Source organism: Elephas maximus, chromosome X (assembly GCF_024166365.1).
Source record: "Elephas maximus indicus isolate mEleMax1 chromosome X, mEleMax1 primary haplotype, whole genome shotgun sequence".
Classification (NCBI taxonomy): Eukaryota; Metazoa; Chordata; class Mammalia; order Proboscidea; family Elephantidae; genus Elephas; species Elephas maximus.
The window spans coordinates 5,809,763-5,829,053 of NC_064846.1; the positions used below are offsets into that span (position 1 = coordinate 5,809,763).

Below are 19,291 nucleotides of genomic sequence, written 5' to 3' on the forward strand. Positions count from 1 at the left end.
TCCTGCCCAATCTTCACAATTGTTATTATCCTTGGGTACATTGTTGCAGCCACTGCATCAATCCATCCCATTGAGGAGGGTCTTCCTCTTTTTCTCTGACCCTCTGCTTTACCAAGCATGATGTCCTTCTCCAGGAACTGGTCCCTCCTGATAACATGTCCAAAGTACGTGAGACGAAGTCTTGCCATCCTTGCTTCTACAGAGCATTCTGGCTGTACTTCTTCCAAGACAGATTTGTTTGTTCTTCTGGCAGCCTGTGGTATATTCAATATTCTTTGCCAATACCATAATTCGAATGTGTCAATTCTTCTTTGGACTTCCTTATTCATTCTCCAGCTCTAGCATGCATATGAGGTGATTGAAAACACCATGGCTTCAGTCAGGTGCACCTTAGTCTTCAAGGTGACATCTTTGCATTTAAACACTTTAAAGAGTCCTCTTGTAGCCGATTTGCCCAATGCAATGAGTCTTTTGATTTCTTGACTGCTGCTTCCATGGCTGTTGATTGTGGATCCAGTTAAAATGAAATCCTTGACAGCTTCAATCTGTTCTCCATTTATCATGATGTTGCTCATTGGTCCAGTTATGAGGATTTTTGTTTTCTTTATGTTGAGGTGTAATCCATACTGAAGGCTGTGGTCTCTGATCTTCATTAGTAAGTGCTTCAAGTCCTCTTCGCTTTCAGCAAGCAAGGTTGTGTCATCCGCATATTGCAGGTTTTTAATGAGTCTTCCTCCAATCCTGATACCCCATTCTTCTTTACATAGTTCAGCTTCTCAGATTATTTGCTCAGCATACAGATTGAATAAGTATGGTGAAAAGATACAACCCTGACACAAAACTTTCTTGATTTTAAACCATGCAGTATCCATAGCTTCCAGCATCACAGCTACTCAAAATCCACCACAGTATGACAAACTGACAGAGGAGTGGTGGTCTCCTTCTGTAGAGATCACCAAAAAGGTGAGCTTACTTACCATTTGCACACATGTGTTTGCTGCAGGCAAAGAGACTCGCCTTCCCCTCACCCCTCGAGCAAAAAGACTGACCAATATTTATATTGCAAAGTTTGACCAGCAACTCGTGGACTGCCCGGCCCCCATAACATGGGCCTGGTGTCCATATACACACACAACAGGGAAAGGCTTCATAGCACCCCCTGGGCAGGTTGCAGCTGGGGGCACTTGGTCGACATGCCTCCGTAGGAATGGGGCAGAGAGATTAGATACATGTAACATGCATGTTACATACATGTAACATACATGTAACGAGCCTGGACTCCACACTACCCCAGACATCATGAGGACAAAGGACAAAACACGTCGGGAAAGCCTTGCTCCACCCTTCCCTCCCCAACCTACTCCAACCCAGCAAGATGGCCAAGACTCCCCATGGACACCACCAATCATTACCATCAGTCACTCGGCAGTGATGTGGCTGGGGTGGCTCGGGCCAGGCTTGGGGAACCATAGGTGATGCTCTTTCTCAGGTGTGGCAGCATAGGGGTTTCGAGCCTTCATAGGTTCTCCCTTCCCCCTTCTTTCCATGGCTGACTCTTGCCCATTCCTGCTGAGCACCATCAGGAATCACCTCCTCAGGAGTCCTCCCCTGCCCTCACCCTGACAGAGTTTGGCGCCCTCCTGTGGGTTCCCATGATGCTCTCTGCCTATTCTTCTCAGAGTGGCTGTTTGGCTGCCTGTCAGCATATCCATCCCACATGGGGCTGTGAAGATGGGATCCAAGCTCCCTACATGACCAGCTTATTATTTTAAGTCTCACCTTAAACGTCACCTCCTCAGACAGACCTTTTTTGACCTCCCTGGCTAAAAGGGACCCCCTCCACACTCTGGTTATTCTCTTTCAATGTCTATGTAGCACCAATCATGGGCTAAATTAATATGCCTATGTAATATCCAGGCAAATTTCACGTAACACGAAATTAACCATCCTAAAGTGTATAATTCAGGAGCATTACATACGTTAACAATGCACCTACCACCTTTATCTAGTTCCAAACTGTCATCAGCTCAATGGAGCCTGCTACACTCATTAGAATTCCCCATTTCCCTTCTCTCCCAGCCCCTGGCAACCAGCAATCTGTTTTCTGTCTTTATGGATTTGCCTATTCTGGACATTTCATATCAATGGAATCATATGATATGTGACCTTTTGTGTCTGGCTTCTTTCACTCAGCAGAATGTTTTCCAGGTTCATCCACATTGTAGCATGTATCAGTACTCATTCTTTTTTATGACTGGGTACGTTATTGTTAAGTGCCCTTGAGTAGATTTTGGACTCATAGGGACCCCATGTGACAAAATAAAGCTGCCTCATGGGGTTTCCTAACCTGTAATCTCTACAGAAGGAGCTCTGGTGGCGAAATAGTTAAGCACTCGGCTGCTAACCAAAAGGTCAGTGTATCGAGCCTACCAGCTGCTCCACAGGAGAAAAGACCTGGCAATCTGCTTCTGTTAAAAATTTCAGCCTAGGAAACCCTATGGGGCAGTTCTACTCTGTGCTATAAGGTTGATATGAGTCGGAATTGACTCAATGACAAACAACAACAATGACGATATTTATAGATTCTATAGTTTATTTATCCACTCACCCATTGATGGACACTTGGATTGTTTCCACTTTTTGGCTATTGTGAACAGTGCTGCAATGAACATGTGTGTGTATGTATTTGTTTGAGTTCATGCTTTTAATTCTCTTGGATATATACTTAGGAGTGGAATTGCTAGGTCGTATGGCAATCCTATGTTTACGTTTTTGAAGAACCACCAAACAGTTTTCCATAGAGGCTGCACCAGTTTTTATCCCCGCCAGCAATGCACGAGGGTGCCAATTTCTCTGCATCCTCCTCAGCACTTGTTAGTTTCCATTTTTCTGATAATAGCCATCCTAGCGGGTAACCTCTTTGCTTTTGGTTTGCAGCATGTTAAAGTTGTCACTCAGGTCGTCCTGTGCTGCTTACGAAACCCTGCTCCGTGGAGCCCTTCCCAACTAGCCTTCCTTGCCTGTATCCATCGCTTCAGCTTGCAATGCCCTTACGCCCCACTTGTTTTTTCTTAGTAACAGTAAGGAAATTTATTAACTCACATAGCAAGAAGTCCAATGTTAGGACAGGCCGAACAATATCATGAAGCCTCCAGATCTTTCTGCCCCCTTGGCTGTTGTCCATGGCATCATCTGAAGGCTGACTCCCCTGCGTTCTCAATATGGCTGCTGAGAGTGATTCTGGCTACATGAACCCTTGTTCAAACCCACTGGGTGAGAGAGCAAGTAAAGGTCTAGTTCTAGGTTTAGTTCCCATGCTCACCCCTGAGCCAGTAACTGGCACAGAAGGCAATGCCATGTGCCATTTGGCTGCAACCCAGGTTCCTGAAGCCACATTGTGTGTCTGCTTTTCACCTGGGGATTCCTGTCCTACAGCCACCCCCCTACCCCCACCCCAGCAGAATCCATAGGTTTCTTCTCTGGGCTCTGCCAGCCCCTGTGTCTCTTCTTTCACAATGCTGCTGCCACTGTGTGGTCACTGCTTTTTTACTGTGAGCTCTGGAAGGACAGGGGCTGCCCCAAGTCCTCTGTGACCCCAGGGACTGGTCCGGAGGAGTTGCTTTTCCGACATTTGCTGAATGAAGGAGGGAATGCGTGAATGAACGGTTGGTGCAATGTGGGAGCCAGGACAGGGAGAGGGTGGGGTGGGGGTGAGGAAGGCCATCGCTACAGGTAGGTTCTGGCACGTAGGGGCCAGAGTGAGGCCAGGTGTGCCTGTGTGTGAGCGCTGGAGCCGCGCCAAGTCCCCAGCTCTCTCTTCACTTCTGGAAGCCCTGAGTGGCAGCCTGGGATGGGACAGGGAGCCCCGGGCTGACCAGAGGCTGGCCTGGTGTGGCTCCCTTAAGTGGCTGGCCCGCCTCTGGTCGGAGCCATCCTCCCTCCCTCCCACTGGCCTTTCCGGGCCACAGCCTTCGCCCCTCCCTCGCATGCCTGTCCTTGTCTCACCTTCTGGATTTGACACACACTGGTGTCCCCTGCCTGGTTATTAATAAGACACAGTGTCCTGCTAATAGTGCCTGCCCCCGGAGTGCTTCCTCAACACCAGGCCCTGGGTAAGGGGCTGCCCTAGGCCCCCGATCTCCTAACCACAGGATAACATAGGAATTATCACCCCACTTTCCAGAGGGCATTGTGTTGGGAGTACAGACAGAAGGGTGCTGCCAGACGGGTTGTGGGTCCCCGGTTATACCAGGGAAGGCAGAATCTTGGTTGAGGCCAAGTCAAAGTGCAGTGTGGTGGTGTTTACACTTGCAAAACAGCAGACCCCTTTTTAAAGGGAAACTGTAGGTGAGGTCCCCATGTAAATAGGGTCAAAATAGAACTGCTCTGGTTGAGAGTTGAGGCCAAGAGCCCTGCCTCCTCAGCACCCCCATCCTCTGCTCAGTGGCCCCGAGGCTCCGTCTGGGTTTGAACCCCAACTCTGCCACTTATGAGCTTAGCGTCCTGAGCAAGTCGTCTCATTCGTGACCTAGAGGGTGATGAGAGCACTCACCTTCAAAGGTTCTTGTGAGCATTGCATAGACGTTGAGGCGTGAATGAGCCCACACAAATGACGTATTTAGCATTTGCCTGGCACCCAGTAGTGCTCACTGGGTGCCCATATGCTTCTCCCTCCGTTCCAAGAACCCCTTCAGTACTGTAAATCTACTTTTTCTGTGGCTCTTCCTACCATCTCCAAGCCTGCCCATTATCACCCAGATTCCCTCCCCATCCATTCAATTATTTGACAAGTATCTGTTAGGTTGAGTTGTGTCCCCCCAAAAGATATGTTGAAGTCCTCACCACCAGTACCTGTGAACATGACTTTATTTGGAAATATGGTCTTTGTAGATGTAATCAAGTTAAAATGTGGTTATTAGGGTGGGTCTTAATCCAATGTGACTGGTGTCCATGTGACGACAGAGGCAGAAACTGGCATAATGCAGCTACAAGCCAAGGAATGCCAAGGGTTGCTGGCAACCTCCAGAAGCTGGAAAAGGCAAGGAAGGATCCATCCCTAGAACCTTCAGAGAGAGTATGGTTCTGCTTACACCCTGACAATGGTACCCACCTCCTAGGTCTGTTGAGGGATTAAAGGATAGAGTGGAGCTTGGGTCTGGCATGTAGTGTGAGAGGTCGTTCCTTCCCTGCAAGTGGATTCAGGATGTTCATGGTGCTCAGTGGCCCAGCCCGGTGCCACTGTTCAACAATGTGGTACCATGGTTAAGAGCTTTGGCTTTGCAAGTTTGCTTCTTGGATCAGCCCTTGCTAGATGGTGAACCTTGATCAAGTCAATTACATTGCCCAAGATCATACTTCCAGAAGGTGACTGAGATGTGTTTCAAACCCAGAGCCTCCACCTTTCCTAGTGTGACATGTAGCCTCTATTCAACTGAGATGTTAAACATCATGAAGAAGCCAAAACACTTCTGCTGTTAGGATGCTGTTTGGGAAAATGTGACTTTGGGGACCTGTAGTTTGCTGCATGTTCACTTCTGATGATTCCAGCCTAGGTTTGCAAGACTGGGGAATGTTCTTGGGATGCCCCTGCCAGTTTCCCAGGCTCTGCGACTCTCCTCTCCCATTCCCAGGCCAGCTTGTCCCTGGCACCTATGAGCCCCTCTCTTGAGGCTTGGAGCCCAGCCCAGGCCAGCTCAGCTCAGCTCTGTGCATCAAGACTGTTGAGGAGAGGCAGCCTTTGTCAGGCTCTGGGGAACCCCCCGCCTCCCCACAGCTAACAGGGCCAGGACTACAATACTCTAATGGTCAAAAAATGGCTTCAAACATTGGTGGTTGCCAGGGGCGGGGGTGGGAGGATGAGGAATAATAGCTTAATGGGTTGGGGGTTTTCTTTTGGGGAGATGAGAATGTTCTGGAACTAGATACAGGTGGTGGTGGCACAACACTTTGAATGTCTTAAGTGCCATTGCAGCACTATTCACAATAGACCAAAGGTAGCTGGTTTGTCCATTATACTGCAGGCTTCTTGAGGGCAGGCGCAATAAAGTGAAAAACAAATGAACAAACAAGAACACATAAAACACAGCTTCGAGTGTTCCGGACCTTTGTCCCCATCATAGCTTCATCCCAGCAGAACACCATGTGTCTCTTTGGTGGGTTGGAATATTACTCTGCTTGTTCTGATGCATGCTACGAAGTGGATGAACCTTGAAAACATCACGTAGAGTGAAATAAGTCAGTCACAAAAGGACAAATATTATATGAGACCCATATGAGACCATTTATATGAAATATCTAGAATAGGCAAATGCATAGATACAAAAGAATATTAGTGGTTACCATAGGACATCAATTCTTCAGTCTTGTTCATTGTCCAGCTTTCGCATGCATATGAGGCAACTGAAAATATCATGGCTTCGGTCAAGATCGAAATGGTTTGCTGCAGACTCAAAACGGCAAGGAGAACTCGAACTTGAACTAGAACAAATCATCCCAGCAAAGAAGAAAAAGAAGAGATGAGTGAGGAAACCGATGAGTTCCCGCGTGAGAAGAACATGTACAAAGGGTGGGTGGGGGGCCTTGTCCTAGACATGTTGGGCACAGACTGTAAAAAGGGGTCAGGAAGGCCATGTCCAGAAGGCCAAAGCTGAGAAAGAGATGAGGCATGTGGAAGACGCCAAGGACAGAGTAAGGACCGTGTTGTCAGCCCTGCTTGGCACTAGGTGGTCCCAGAAGGACTAGGCCTGTTGCTTAAGGAGACAGATTTAACATGACTAGCTGCTAGAGGTTAGGCAGAACTACTCAATTCCTAGTTTGAGAGTGCTTCTAAAAGACACTATCACACTGCAAAGGGTCCAGCTAACATCACCAGTGGGAAGGGTCACCTGTGAAAGAGGACAGGGAGGTGGCCCTCAGCTTCCCTCAGGGACTTCTGTCTCCAGGCTCAGGCAGATCCTGGCCCACAAGTGACTTGAGGAGTACCTTAGTTTCTTAGGGCTGCACAACAAAATACCACAAAGTGGGTGGCTTAGAAGTACAGTAATTTATTGTCTCACAGTTCTGGAGGCTAGGAATCCAAATCAGAGTGTTGTCAGGGATATGCTCTCTCTCTGTTGGCTTTAGGAGAAAATCCTGCCTCGTCTCTTTCAGTTTTTGGTAGCCCCAGGCATTTCTTGGTGTTCCTTTGCTGCTTAGAGGTATATCTGCCTAGTTATCATTTGGCATCTGTATTCCCCCTGTGTGACTCTGTTTCCATGTCTGTTCTCCCCTTTCATAAGACATTATTCAGAAGGGATTAGGGTAAGACCTACCCTATTCCGGTATGACCTCGTTTGACTTAACTAACATCTTCAAAGAAAGGCCCTAGGTCCAAACAAGGTCTCAGTCACAGGTACAGGGGTCAGTACCTCAACACATCTTTTGGGGAGACATAATTCAATTCATAACAAGGAAGAAGCAAGAAAGAAAGAGGTTGATGTGGTTGTCTGTGGACATTGAACTTGCTTTTGGTCCCCAGAAAACACGAAGAAGGGTTCCAAACCAGAGGCTCTGTTGGGGCTCCCTGGGCCCATGCTATCTTTCCTCCTTGCAGGCCTCTCCCCCCAAACCAGGGGCTTCCTCCAAGCCAAAGCCCAGCTCTGGTGCCCAATCCTTGCAGCCCAGCCAGTGCCAGTGCCAGGCCAGGCCCAGAGGTGGGAGCTTGGGCTCTGCATTCAAGCCTTCTTTCTGAGGAACTTGCCAGTGTGCTTGCCTCCCAGGAAGGCTGTGAGGATTTCAGGAGGTGAGCGCAGCTTATGATTCTTTTTTTTTTTTTAATTCAAAGGGAAAGGACAGTTTATTTTATTGATGAACAGTTGCTTGTACAACTTTTTTAAGAACAGTTTTGTTGAAATATAATTCACACCCCTTAAAATTCACCAGGAATCGGTCCCTGGAGAAGGACATCATGCTTGGTAAAGTAGAGGGTCAGCAAAAAAGAGAAAGACCCTCAACCAGATGGGTTCAGAGGCTGCAACAATGGGCTCAAGCATAACAACGATTCTGAGGATGGCACAGGACCAGGCGGTGCTTCCTTCTGTCGTACGTAGGGTTGCTATGAGTCAGAACTGACTCGATGACACCTAACAACAACAAAATTCAGCCATTTAAAGTATACAATTCAATGATTTTTACTGTCTTCAAAGATACGTGCAACCACAACCACAGTCAATTTTAGAACATTTTCATCACCTCAAAAAGAAACCTCATACCTTTTACCTATCCCTCTCCCTCCCTTCGTCTCCTGACTCCCCGCCCCCTACCCCAGCCCTAAGCAACCGCTAATCTCCTTTCTGCCTCTATGGATTTGCCTGTTTTGGCCAGTTCATACAAATGGAATCATACACTATTTCTCCTTTTGTGACTGTTTTATTTCACTCAGCATAATATTTTCAAGGTTCATTCATGTCATAGCATGCATTAGAATTTCATTTCTCTTTATGGTTGGGTACTGTTCCATGGGATGGATAGACCAAATTTTGTTTATCCATCATCTGTTGATGGACATTTGGGTTGTTTCCAAATTTTGGGTATTGCAAACAGTGCTGCTATGAACATTAGTGTACAAGTTTTTGTGTGGACATATATTTTGTTTTCATCTTTTTTGGGAATGAAATTGCTGGGTCACATGTTTGGTTTTATGGTAACTCTGTGTTTAATCGTTCAAGGAATCTACTGATTCTTTTACTCTTTACAACGGCCATATGTGGTATAACCAAAACCAAACCAAATCTGTTGCTGTCAAGTTGATTCCAACTCATAGCAACCCTATAGGACAGAGTAGAACTGCCCCCACGGGGTTTCCAAGGAGCAGCTGGTGGATTCGAACTGCTGACCTTTTGGTCCGCAGCCGTAGCTCACCGTAGCTCTTAACCACTGCTCTACCAAGGCTCCATATGAGGTATAACCAAACCCCAAACCAAACCAATTGCTATCTAGTCGATTGTGACTCATAGTGACCCAGAGGACAGAGTAGAACTGTCCCATAGGGTTTCCAAGGAGCAATTGGCAGATTCAAGCTGCTGGCCTTTTGGTCAGCAGCCAAGCTTTTAACCACTACACCACCAGGGCTCCGATGTTAGGTATAGGTACTATTATTATCTCCATTTGGCAGATGGAGAAACCAAGGCACAGAAAGGGTAAGTGGTTTGCTGACCTGCCACAGGTCCTATAGTTAACAAGTGTTGGAGCCGTGATTTGAACCCAGGGACTCTGACACCAGAGTTCAAGTGTTTAACCACTGCCCTGTCCTGCTTCTTGGCCCACAGACTGTGTCCAAGTCCCATGAGGCCCTGGGGCAACTGAGCCTCTGCTTTTGGCCTGACTCCACACTTGCCAAGTCCTCCCACTGCTGCTTGCAGGCCAGGGTGGTCAGTGTGCCAAGCCTGGTCCCTTGTACCCAGAGGAGCTTTGCTGCCTCAGCCACTCAGAAAGAGGCAGGGCTCTGGGCGGGAGGCATCCAGGGAGAATCAGGCTTTGAAGCTCTGCATGAAGCTTTGAAAGGGCCACAGGTTTCCTCATTTGTGGCTGACCATGGGCCATGTTATTGAGTGCAGGGAGATTGATTTATCAAAAGCAAAGGCAAAGTGACCCAGGGAACAGGAGCAATGCTGCTGCCTTTCCACAAGGCTCCGTGCCATGCGCCTCGCATTTTCAATGACCAGAAAATTTCAATTTACTGAGAACCAGTAGAAGCATCAGCATTGGTGGCCATGGCGGGGCTCCCAATCCTCTAATGGGGAAATTTCCACCTGTGGCCATACAGGGGGAAAGGGCTGGAAAGAGAGGGAGAAAAATCCATTTCTGAAGGAAAGAAATGGAGCTGGCCCATGCCCACGGAGGTGGCTGAGGGCTGGTGCCAAGACAATGGGCTGGGGTCAAAGACTCTGCAGCTGGGCTTTGCAAAGCCTTGTGCCTAAATCAACAGCCCCAATGTCATCTCAGTTCCATGAAGGCCCAGCCTGAGCCCCTTTCAAATGGGACTCAGGTAATTCTGGAACAAATTAAACCTGCCAGCGGGCAAAGCACCACCATTTAAAAAGTGCATGACAGCTAAAGTAGGGTCCCCTGGCCTCCTCCCCAGCAGGGACCAGCTTTGAGTCCCCTCTGCCTGATCGACAGTGTCACTGCACGTGGCAAGAACCTTTAGGAAACATCACGTGAGTGTGCGCTCCAGTGTGGATGTGTGTGTGTGTTGTCCGCATCGTGAGTTCTCCCTGCATGCCTCCAGCCCCCCACTTCAAGCAGGGAGCTAGGCCTGGCTTCTTCAGGCACCCCTGCCCCAGGGGAGGTTTGGAGGACTGGGCCAAGCAGACTGAAGTGATGATGCAGGGTGCTGGGGTGGGTGGGCAGGGAGAGGCAGCTGGAGGAGAGGGCTTGCACGTGGGTGGGTCTTAGAGAGTGGGGCTTCTGCTGCACGCTTTTTCTTTCCTTTTTTTTTTTTAAAGCAAAACTGACTTTTAATGGTGGTTCCTTTAAACACATGTATTTGGTGCTGAAAATTGAAAGGTAATTGGTGTGGAACTGAAAAATATTTACCTTTTTGCAATTATATTTTATATAAACAATACAACAGAAAATTATCAATTTCTATTTCTGCATCCCTTTCCCCGAAAAAAAATTTTTTTTCTTCAATAGACTATTTTTTAGAACTGTTTTAGGTTTATAGAAAGACCACCGGGAGGAACAGGAGGTGGGTTGCTGAGAGTGGAGAGAAAGGACTGCTAGGGGCAGGGAGGCTAGGCTGGGGTTGGCGGGTGGGGGTGGGCCAAGCTCCCCTTTTATTTGGGACTCTGAGGACAGGACAGCTGTGACCCACGAGGCCCTCAGGCTGGCTGAGGAGGCCCCACTGGCAGGGCTGAGGGGAGAGAAGCCCAGGCCTGCCTCGGACCTGGCACTGCTGTGGCACCTGGAGGCCGAGAGATACACTGGGAGGTGGGCTGTGGTGAGGCTGGCTCCTAGGGAGGCTTCTGGAGAATGTGCTGCCTGTAAGGGACAGGGAGGAACAGAGGCCAAGAGTGTGACAGGGAGTGACAGCCGGACCTGTGCAGGACGCAGCAGGGCCTGTGTGAGCAGGAGGGCTGAGGGCCGGGGCTTTTGGCTAAAGACTGGTTCCATGACCCCTCTGCCCGCTGGACTGGGGAGGCCTGCTTTTGTCCCTGTCCCGCTTCCCCTGAGCCACAGACACTGAGTGTTGTGTGTGTGTGTGTGTGTGGAGGGGGTGCTCTCAGAGCATGTTTAGGCTCTGCGGGAGGTGAGAGGCCTGCCTCAGTGCCCTGTGCCTGCCTTTCTCAGCCCCCTGCGGTGAGCCTCCTGCCAGCCTGGAGGAGTGAGCGTATGAACTTCCTCAGCCAGCCAGAGATAAATGTGATGCGCCCGATTTTGACTATATCCACTCCCAACTCTTGCTTCAGCTGTGCTCTTACAGCACATGGGGGAAGGGGGTCCCAAGCAAATTTCTGTCTATCTTTTAGGACTTGTGGTTCCATCTGCAAGCCCCTGCCACCTGCCCACCACATCCAGGCCACCTTGTGGGAGCACCGTGGGTCCTCGCTGCCCCAGAGCACTTGAGCTTGAGGCTGCGGGGTGTCAAAGACTTAGGGTCTGCTCCAGCATCAGGCTCGATCGACCATAAGTCACATGCCCATGAAGCCCTGTGGAAGCTACTTTCTTGCTGGGAGGGCGTGGGGTATGAAGGTGAAGTGCACAGCTGTCCCTGTTGTCCTGGTCCCATTTAAACTGGGACCAACCAGGAGCAAACCCATTTGCGGCAAATGCTGGAGGCGAGGGGAGGAGACTAGACAGTGGTGGGACCTCCAAGTCTGCTAGGACTGGGTGGCAAGGGACCCCATGGGGGCGGGACTCCATGGAGGGCGAGGGGTTGTAGGGAAAATTGCAGTCTGGAGTAGCAATGCCCCAGCCACTAGCAGTCTTGGACTTGAAGACAAGTCCTGGGGACTTGGGTCCTGCTCCTGCACCTGTCTCCCCCACACCTAGAGTGCCCTGAGCTCTCCTAGTCCTACCACTCACAATGAGCAGGGCTGGGTTTAGTCTGGGGCTTTGGGCCAGTGGCAGCAGGAAGGGAGGTGGTGAGAGGAAGACCCTCCTGTCCTGTTGCGGTGTACCACAGGGGGGTGGCACTCAGCTGCCTGGTGGCTTCCCCAGGCTCTCGTTGGTTATCTTTGTGAGGTGAGTGACCTCATTTTCCTGTGCAGCAAACATGTCATCTCCCCAGCCCCCTCCCCCAGCCACCCTCTGGCACAGGAGAAGATGGACCTTTAATTGGCTCTGCCACCCTCTCAGTAGAGCCGCACTCCTGTGGCTCATTGTGTCATTGCCTCCGATTCCAGGAACACACACAGGTATCAAGTTGCCCAAGTCATGAGCAGCATTGTGTCAGGATCAATTCTCACTCCACTGTCAAGGTGGCAGAGTCTGGGTAAGAAGGGCAGGTGTGGTCTGCCCAAGGGGCAGAGGATGGATGGTGTGGAGAATCTATCCTGGGCAAGTATCTGTCCCTCTGCACCACCCCGTCCCCCAGCACACAGCTACCTCTGTGGCCTCCGGTGCCCTCTGTTACTTCCTCTGTAAAGTGACTGAGCTTTTCTGCCGTGATGCTAAATGGCTTCAGCACAAGCGACAGAAACACATTGCTCCGTTCCCCTCAGTGCAGTCTTTTTGAGACGCATAAGACTTGGAGTAGCCTTCAAAGAACCCAGGGCCAGCAGGCTTAGCAGACTCGGGCTTGCAGGTACTGGGTGTGCCCTCGACAAATGAAACCATTGAGGCACTTTTCTCTTGGCTGTTTATTACAGAACGAAGGAAAAACGCACTGGCTTTAAACAGATGCCAGATTTCAAATGTAAAGCCGAACACAACATGGCAATTAAAATGCGATTACACAAGGTCAGGACACCGAGAAAGGCTTACAGGACAGTGGCTGTGGGGTTTCCATAACAGACACTTAAATATATATGACAATAATTGCAGATAGAAACTGTCAAAGACAAACCCCAAAACAACTATTAATGTTTACAGACTTTTTCCCCCCAAACCACAGTCTTACAGCAAAACAAATACTGAAAGGCCGTAAACCAGGGACATTGAACGTTTGCCAACAAAGGCACACCTGCAGACGTGCCAGCCACAGGGTTTTCTCTCGTCTGAGTGATAAAGGGGGACTGCTCAGACAGCTCTCAGCTCACCCACTAGCTCTTCATGGGCTTGCTTCCCAAATCAAAAGAACTTTCCAGTCTCCTGGTAAATTTCCTCTGGGGGGCCCTTAGGGTCACACAGCTTCTGCCGGAATATACTCATCAGGTAAAGTGTCGGGGAGACAGAAAGGTTCGCAAAAGAGATCAAGAATCACAGCAAGGGATAGAATTTTAGCAAAAATGGAAATAAAGGGCCAAGTGGTTTTCTATTTGGCATTTGTAACTTTGCACAACAGCTCTTGGTCACATCCACATCTCCCACGGCAGAACCAGAAGCGCCTCAGCCTTCTGGCTCAACAAGGTATCACTGGAGCTAACAAGACAGTCTGCATGTTTGTAACAATGTGTAATAAACACAAAAAAATGATATATAATAAACACAACTCTACTGAAACGAAAACAATGCCGTCACTTTATTTACAAAGTCACAAAACGAAGTATAAATACTTCTGTCATTAATGTTTAGGAAAACAATTTACAAAATTTTCAACTATGTACAGGTAGCTTGAAAAATCACCAGCTTTTCATTTTGTCACAGGTACAGAGAGGGGTGGACGTGGGCTGAGGCCACTCCAACTGTAAGGAGAAAACAACGGTGGCTGATTTGGGCCACTTGTGAATTTGCTATGGAGTCATGTCATTCCCAGGGTGACATCACTCACCGTGGGGCTTTCTGTGGGGGTCCTGTGGAGACTTAAAGCTTCCTGGCATCCTGGATGGACTGGCCACCGTTCTGGGCTGTGGCATTTTGGGCAGCAGCATTCTGCTCCAAAATGTCATCGATCAGCCTCAGGTTGCACACCCAGTCCGCATCTGGGCTCGAGCTGGGGCCTTTCAGGAGGGCTTCAATGAAATCCACCTCACTGCAGTCAGGGGGCGAGATCAGATTGTTTAGTGGGAGCTGGGGCGCCAAATTGTAGGGTGGCAGCTCAGAAGGGGGGCCTGTTCTGTTGGATGGACCTGGTGACTGGCTGGCAGCAATGGCAGAGGCAGCAGCAGTAGCAGCAGCAGCAGTCACATAGCTCGGTGGCTCAACGCCCTGGATGGGACTCATGGGACTGAAGCTGGCCAGGCCCTGCTGGAGGGACTTGGTGGCGCTCAGCACTGGCACAGGGCCCCGCACCGGGCTCTGCCTGAGGCTTTGGCTGGCCAGCAGGTTGAAGTTGCGGTTGGCCAGAGCAGCATCCCGCTTCCGGCTAGGTGGGCCCCCTGAGGCCATCTGCTTGTGGAGCACAACTGTCTGCTGGGGTGGGAATGCCGGGGCAACCAGAGGCGCTGTAATGGGTACCTTGGCGAAGATGGAATTGCTACCAAAATGCTGCTGAATGCTATTATCTACATGGCTTGGAGCTGGCCCCCTTGAGACCGCTGCAGTCCCAGCTGCTGCCACCATCGCCCACGGGGCATTGTTGAACACATTGGGCATTCTTGGCACACTAGGATGTTGGCGCTGGTGGGGGCTCAGGGGCTGGATGCCCAGGGGGCTGGGACGGAAGCCGGGCAGGGGCACTCCTGGGGGAGATGCCCTGGGACTCTGTGCATGCTGGCCAGACCTCGGGGGCAGGGGACACTGGGGGCCGGAGTTGAAGATTGCTGGCTGCTTGCGGGGATTCAGCGAGGTCACGTCTAGGGCGCTGTGGTGGGGGGGCCTGGTGGGAGGGGTCGTTCCTGAATTCAGATTGCTCGGAAGGAGCCGGGTTCTGGATGGTGTCAGGGGCTGGCTGGGGTGGGGGCTTGCCTTGGTCCGGCTGCACTTGCAGGTGACTAGTTCTTGGACGGCTATAGAGAGAAGTGGGCTCAGTTACAAAGGCACCCTCGACTTGGGTGGCAGTGGCTGGAGGAGAGCTACTGATCTTCACCCCCATCCTCACCACCTTTGCTCCTAGGGACACAGCCCCTGTGCCTGACTCCCCGAGATGCCCCTGCCTGACCCCCTACACCTGTCAGAGCACATCATGGTGGGCTGACATGCCAGCTTAGTCATCTGCCTTTCCAACTTGATGGTAAGCTCCAGCAGGCCAGCGTCTGTGCTCAGCACTCTCTCCAGGGCCTGGCCCCGCTCGCCCCTCTACTGGACCTGTGCAATGGAAGGAAGGAAGGAAGGGAGGGAGGGAGGAAGGAAGGAAGGAGAGGGAGCAGGGAGCACTGCCAGTGAGGCCTCCCCCCAGGGCTCAGGTCTGTTCAGCCTCACAGTCTCAGGAGGTGTGGCTTCCTCAGCCCCTCCACCAGCAGGGAGCCTGTTGCGGGTGAGCAAGGGAGGACAGAGGGAGCACAGTACTCTGTTCATCTCCAGGCTCCGCCAGCCTGTTCTGGGGCTTAGAAAGTGTTATTGGCTTGGCCTGCACTGGAGTTCCTGTCTAAACAAGCATGAGTGGACATCCTGGCCTCCCTGCAGAAGATGCCATGAGGGCGGACGTTGGCGACTGCCGTTGCACAGCGCCATCAGTGTCCCTCCTAAAGAGCTGACCAGGACCTTGTGAGCGCCCTGCTTCTGGGTGAGGAAACAGAGACAGGTAGCAGCCTGCGTTTGCCTGAGGCCAGGTAGGAGGCAGTGGAGAGAGGATGCAAGCCCTGGTCTATCTTCCCCTGAGGCCACCCGCCTCCCTACAACTGGGTTCTTCTCTGCTAACAGTGCCTGGATTTATTTATTATCATGGCAGCGTCCCTGTTGTCAACTAGGCCAGAATCTCGCTCACAAGGTGACCCCTGCAACTTGTCCATGAGAATTCCTCGTGGAACTCTGCCAGGCTGGTTCCAGGCCCAAATGGACTGGGGTTCCTACATGACCATAAAGGAGCAATGGCTACAAGGAAGATGCTGACCACCTGCCTTCCCCCATCTTGGCATTTTGGAGGTGTTGGCAGTGACCAGCCTCCCCTCACCCCCAGACTAGTGCTGAGTGCTCCCATGAGTGCTCTTGGTCTGGTCCAATCGAACTCCACCAGAGTGTACTGATGGCTTGGCACACGTCTCCCTGGCTAGTCCGTGAGCTCCCCAGGTAGGGCCACGCCTGGGTTTGTGGCTCTCCAGCTAGTAAAGGTTGATTACACTGAGAGCTGCCATGGGCGACCCCAGCAGAGGCAGAATTGGCCTAGTCCCTTTTCATCCCACACACCTGAGAGATGACCCAGGAGCCCATGAGAAACGGAAGGTCACCCCAGTAATGGGTGAGTGTGTGTGTGGGTGGGGGCAGGAGTGGAGCCCTGGGGGCATGGCACCCCCAGGTGATTCTAATACACGCTTTTCTCCTATTTGGAGCAATGACTTTAAGGGACCTGTTGTTAGTCAGCTCTGACTCCTGGAGACCCCATGTACAACAGAATGAGATGTTGCCTGGTACTGAGCCATCCTCACGATCTTTGGTATGTTCGAGTCCATCATTGCAGCCACTGTGTATTTTGAGTGTCATCCAACCATGGGGGCTCATCTTCCCCCACTATATTGGACAATGCTTTGTCATGATCTATATAGGGTTCTCATTGGCTAATTTTTGGAAGCAGATCACCAGGTCTTTCTTCCTTGTCTGTCTGAGTCCGGAAGCTCTGGTGAAACCTGTCCACAGTGGCTGACCCTGCTGGTAGTTGAAATACCGGTGGCATGGCTTCCAGCATCATAGCAACATGTGAGCCTCCACGGTTCGACACACTGACAGATGGGTGGTGACTAAGGGGTCTGACTCTGTTTGATCAATCTCTTGAATGAAAGTGATTCCTGAGTCATTAAGATCTGGCCTTCAATTGGGATCTGACTTAAGCACTCGGGAAGGGATGAACAGCTTTCTATGTGAGTTCCAACCCCAGTGCTATTTAGCTGGAGGTTGAACTGACACTCGGACCTGCCCCTCTCCTTCAGTGCATCGAGACATCCCAATATGAACTACTTACTCTGACGTGAATTCTTGCCTCACTCCCACACATAACGCACCCCCCTTGCGTGCCCTTTTAGAAACATTGACCTTCACTGCTTACCTTGAAACTGACTCATCTGTTGGGCTATATATGCACTCCGCTGTTCAGGGGTCATTGCCGTAAGACCTGCTCTCTGATTCTCTGGCTAAACAGAAAATGAAAAAGCCATGTTAGGTAACAGTTACCACGTACTATTAGCCTTGGGATCGCTGTGTGGGGACCCAGGACTTGGCTTTGGTGGAGCAGAAAGCATGAGTGAACGCACCAACACACACTCGCATGCAGGCCCCGCCCTCCCAAGCAAAAGTCCACAGGTATAAATAAAAGTAGGCATCTACACTTGGGTTCAAAAAACCAACTGCAACAGCATAGGATGGGGAAAGAGGAGACAGAGCTTCATAGCGAGAGTGCAGAGAAAAAAGATTTAGGCCTTTTGGATGTCCATCTGCTCAGGATGGGTCAGCAGTGAGATGTGGTCACCAAGATAGCAAGTGTCACATAAGGTTGCATTAATAGAAGCAGAGTATGTAGAAGGAGGGAGGTGACAGTCCTATGCTACTCTGCCTTGGCCAGACCATGCCCACAGTGCTGATGGGAGTCTGGGCGTGCCAGTCTCAGGCAGTAGTCCCAGACCAGCTGGCTGCACTGGGAGACGATAAGCAACCAGGGCGGGGACTTGACTCCCAACCCCCCAGGTGCAGACTGGCCGAACATGCAGAGGATGCTGGGCTGCGGCCAAGCTAACTCTGGGCAATCTGGCGGTGGATGTCCAGCCTCTGTAGGGCTCTTGGGGAAAGGGCTGAAGTGTGTTCCTGGTGATTCTGGCATGAATGGTAGACGATCCCACAGTCAGATGGCGCATTGTCCCACACCAGGAGTAGCCAAACCCTCACGCCAACTTCCTTTCATCCTCCTGACTGACTGGAGCAGGGGCAAATGGGACGAGCTTCCTGTCTGCAGTCTCAAAGCCAGCCAGGCGGGCGGGTGGAGGAGCCAAGCCCAGGCCGCCGTGAGTCAGCTGAGGGAGGGGGCCCAGGGAAGGGCATGGCCGGGAGAGAATCTCATGGAGGCCCCAAGGCCTGAGGGAAACCTTCAGAGCCAGGGTGTGCCTGGGACAGGGTTGGACTCCCAGTCCAGTGCTCACAGCCTCACAGCATCTCTGCCCGCCTGGGGCCATCCCAAGAAGCCTGCTTGCTAGTGTGCCCGTGACCCAGGCAGCTCTGTCAGGCAGCGTACCCCCGTACCAGCTCTCTGGCTGGAGTCACCCCAGATGCCAGAATACGTGAAGACAAGAGCCTGCAAAATGGGCCGCCCCGGCAGGGCTCCTTTCCAGCCAGCAGGGCTGGTGTGGGAGGGGTGGGGCGGCAGGGGCCTGGCAGCTGTCCCGGCCCCAGTTCCTGCCAAGGCAGAGGGGACAAACACATGCCACTGGGAGGACTACAACAGCAGTGAGTTCACCAGACCTGGGGTTACTTTCCATCCCGCCCGTAGCCTGCTTCCTGTCCTTATTCTGCTCCCCCCACCCCCGCACTGGGGCTGCTGGGATGTGGGTGGTGGACCTGGGAGCTGCCTTCATGAGAGCTCACTGTACTGAACACTTGGCATTGATGATGTCCCTTCATCCTTTGAGGTGGGTATTGCTGGCATCCCAGCATTACCCATGATGGGTCACACCACCTGCCCAAGGCCACACCACCATGGGGAAGTGGAGGGACACTAGGTGCTGCTGAGATGCTCAGGGTGGATGGACCACCTCCCTGGGGTGGGCATACAGAGACAGCCCTTCCACCTCGACCCAGCCCCTTCACTTCTGTTCTTCCCCTCGACCCTCACACCAGCCCAGTGAGGGTAGGGCAGAAGACTGAAGGTCCCCAGCTTACTGATATGACAGCTGAGGCTCACAGAGCTTACACAACTTGCTTAAAGTCACATGGCTAGGCAGCGCCATGTCTTCTACTTCCAGGCCCAGGGCTTCCACCATGCCAGCCGGCTACTTCTGGGGACCAGTTCCATGGGGCCTGCTAGTTTTACACTGACTCTGCCTCCAGCCCCACTGGCTGCCCATTCATTTTAGCAAATAACACAGTTGTAAGGGGTGGGTGGTGGTGGAAGGCTCGAGAGTGTGACTCAAGA

At 51.3% G+C, this 19,291-nt stretch overlaps 1 protein-coding gene across 6 annotated transcripts in view; it reads right to left on the reverse strand.

Moving 5' to 3' along the window:
- Positions 1-12,837: 12,837 nt before the first annotated feature.
- Positions 12,838-19,291, reverse strand: part of MAMLD1 (mastermind like domain containing 1) — a 124,868-nt gene continuing 118,414 nt past the window's right edge. For 5 of the 6 annotated variants that reach the window (XM_049871776.1, XM_049871777.1, XM_049871774.1 and 2 more), the window contains 2 exons: positions 17,219-17,303; positions 12,838-15,029 (listed from right to left, as the gene is read on the reverse strand). In XM_049871776.1, the coding sequence (XP_049727733.1) occupies positions 13,945-15,029; positions 17,219-17,303 (1,170 nt within the window). In that variant the 3' untranslated portion in view covers positions 12,838-13,944. The remainder of the gene's footprint in view (positions 15,030-17,218; positions 17,304-19,291) is intronic. The other variant, XM_049871779.1, reaches the window with a different exon arrangement.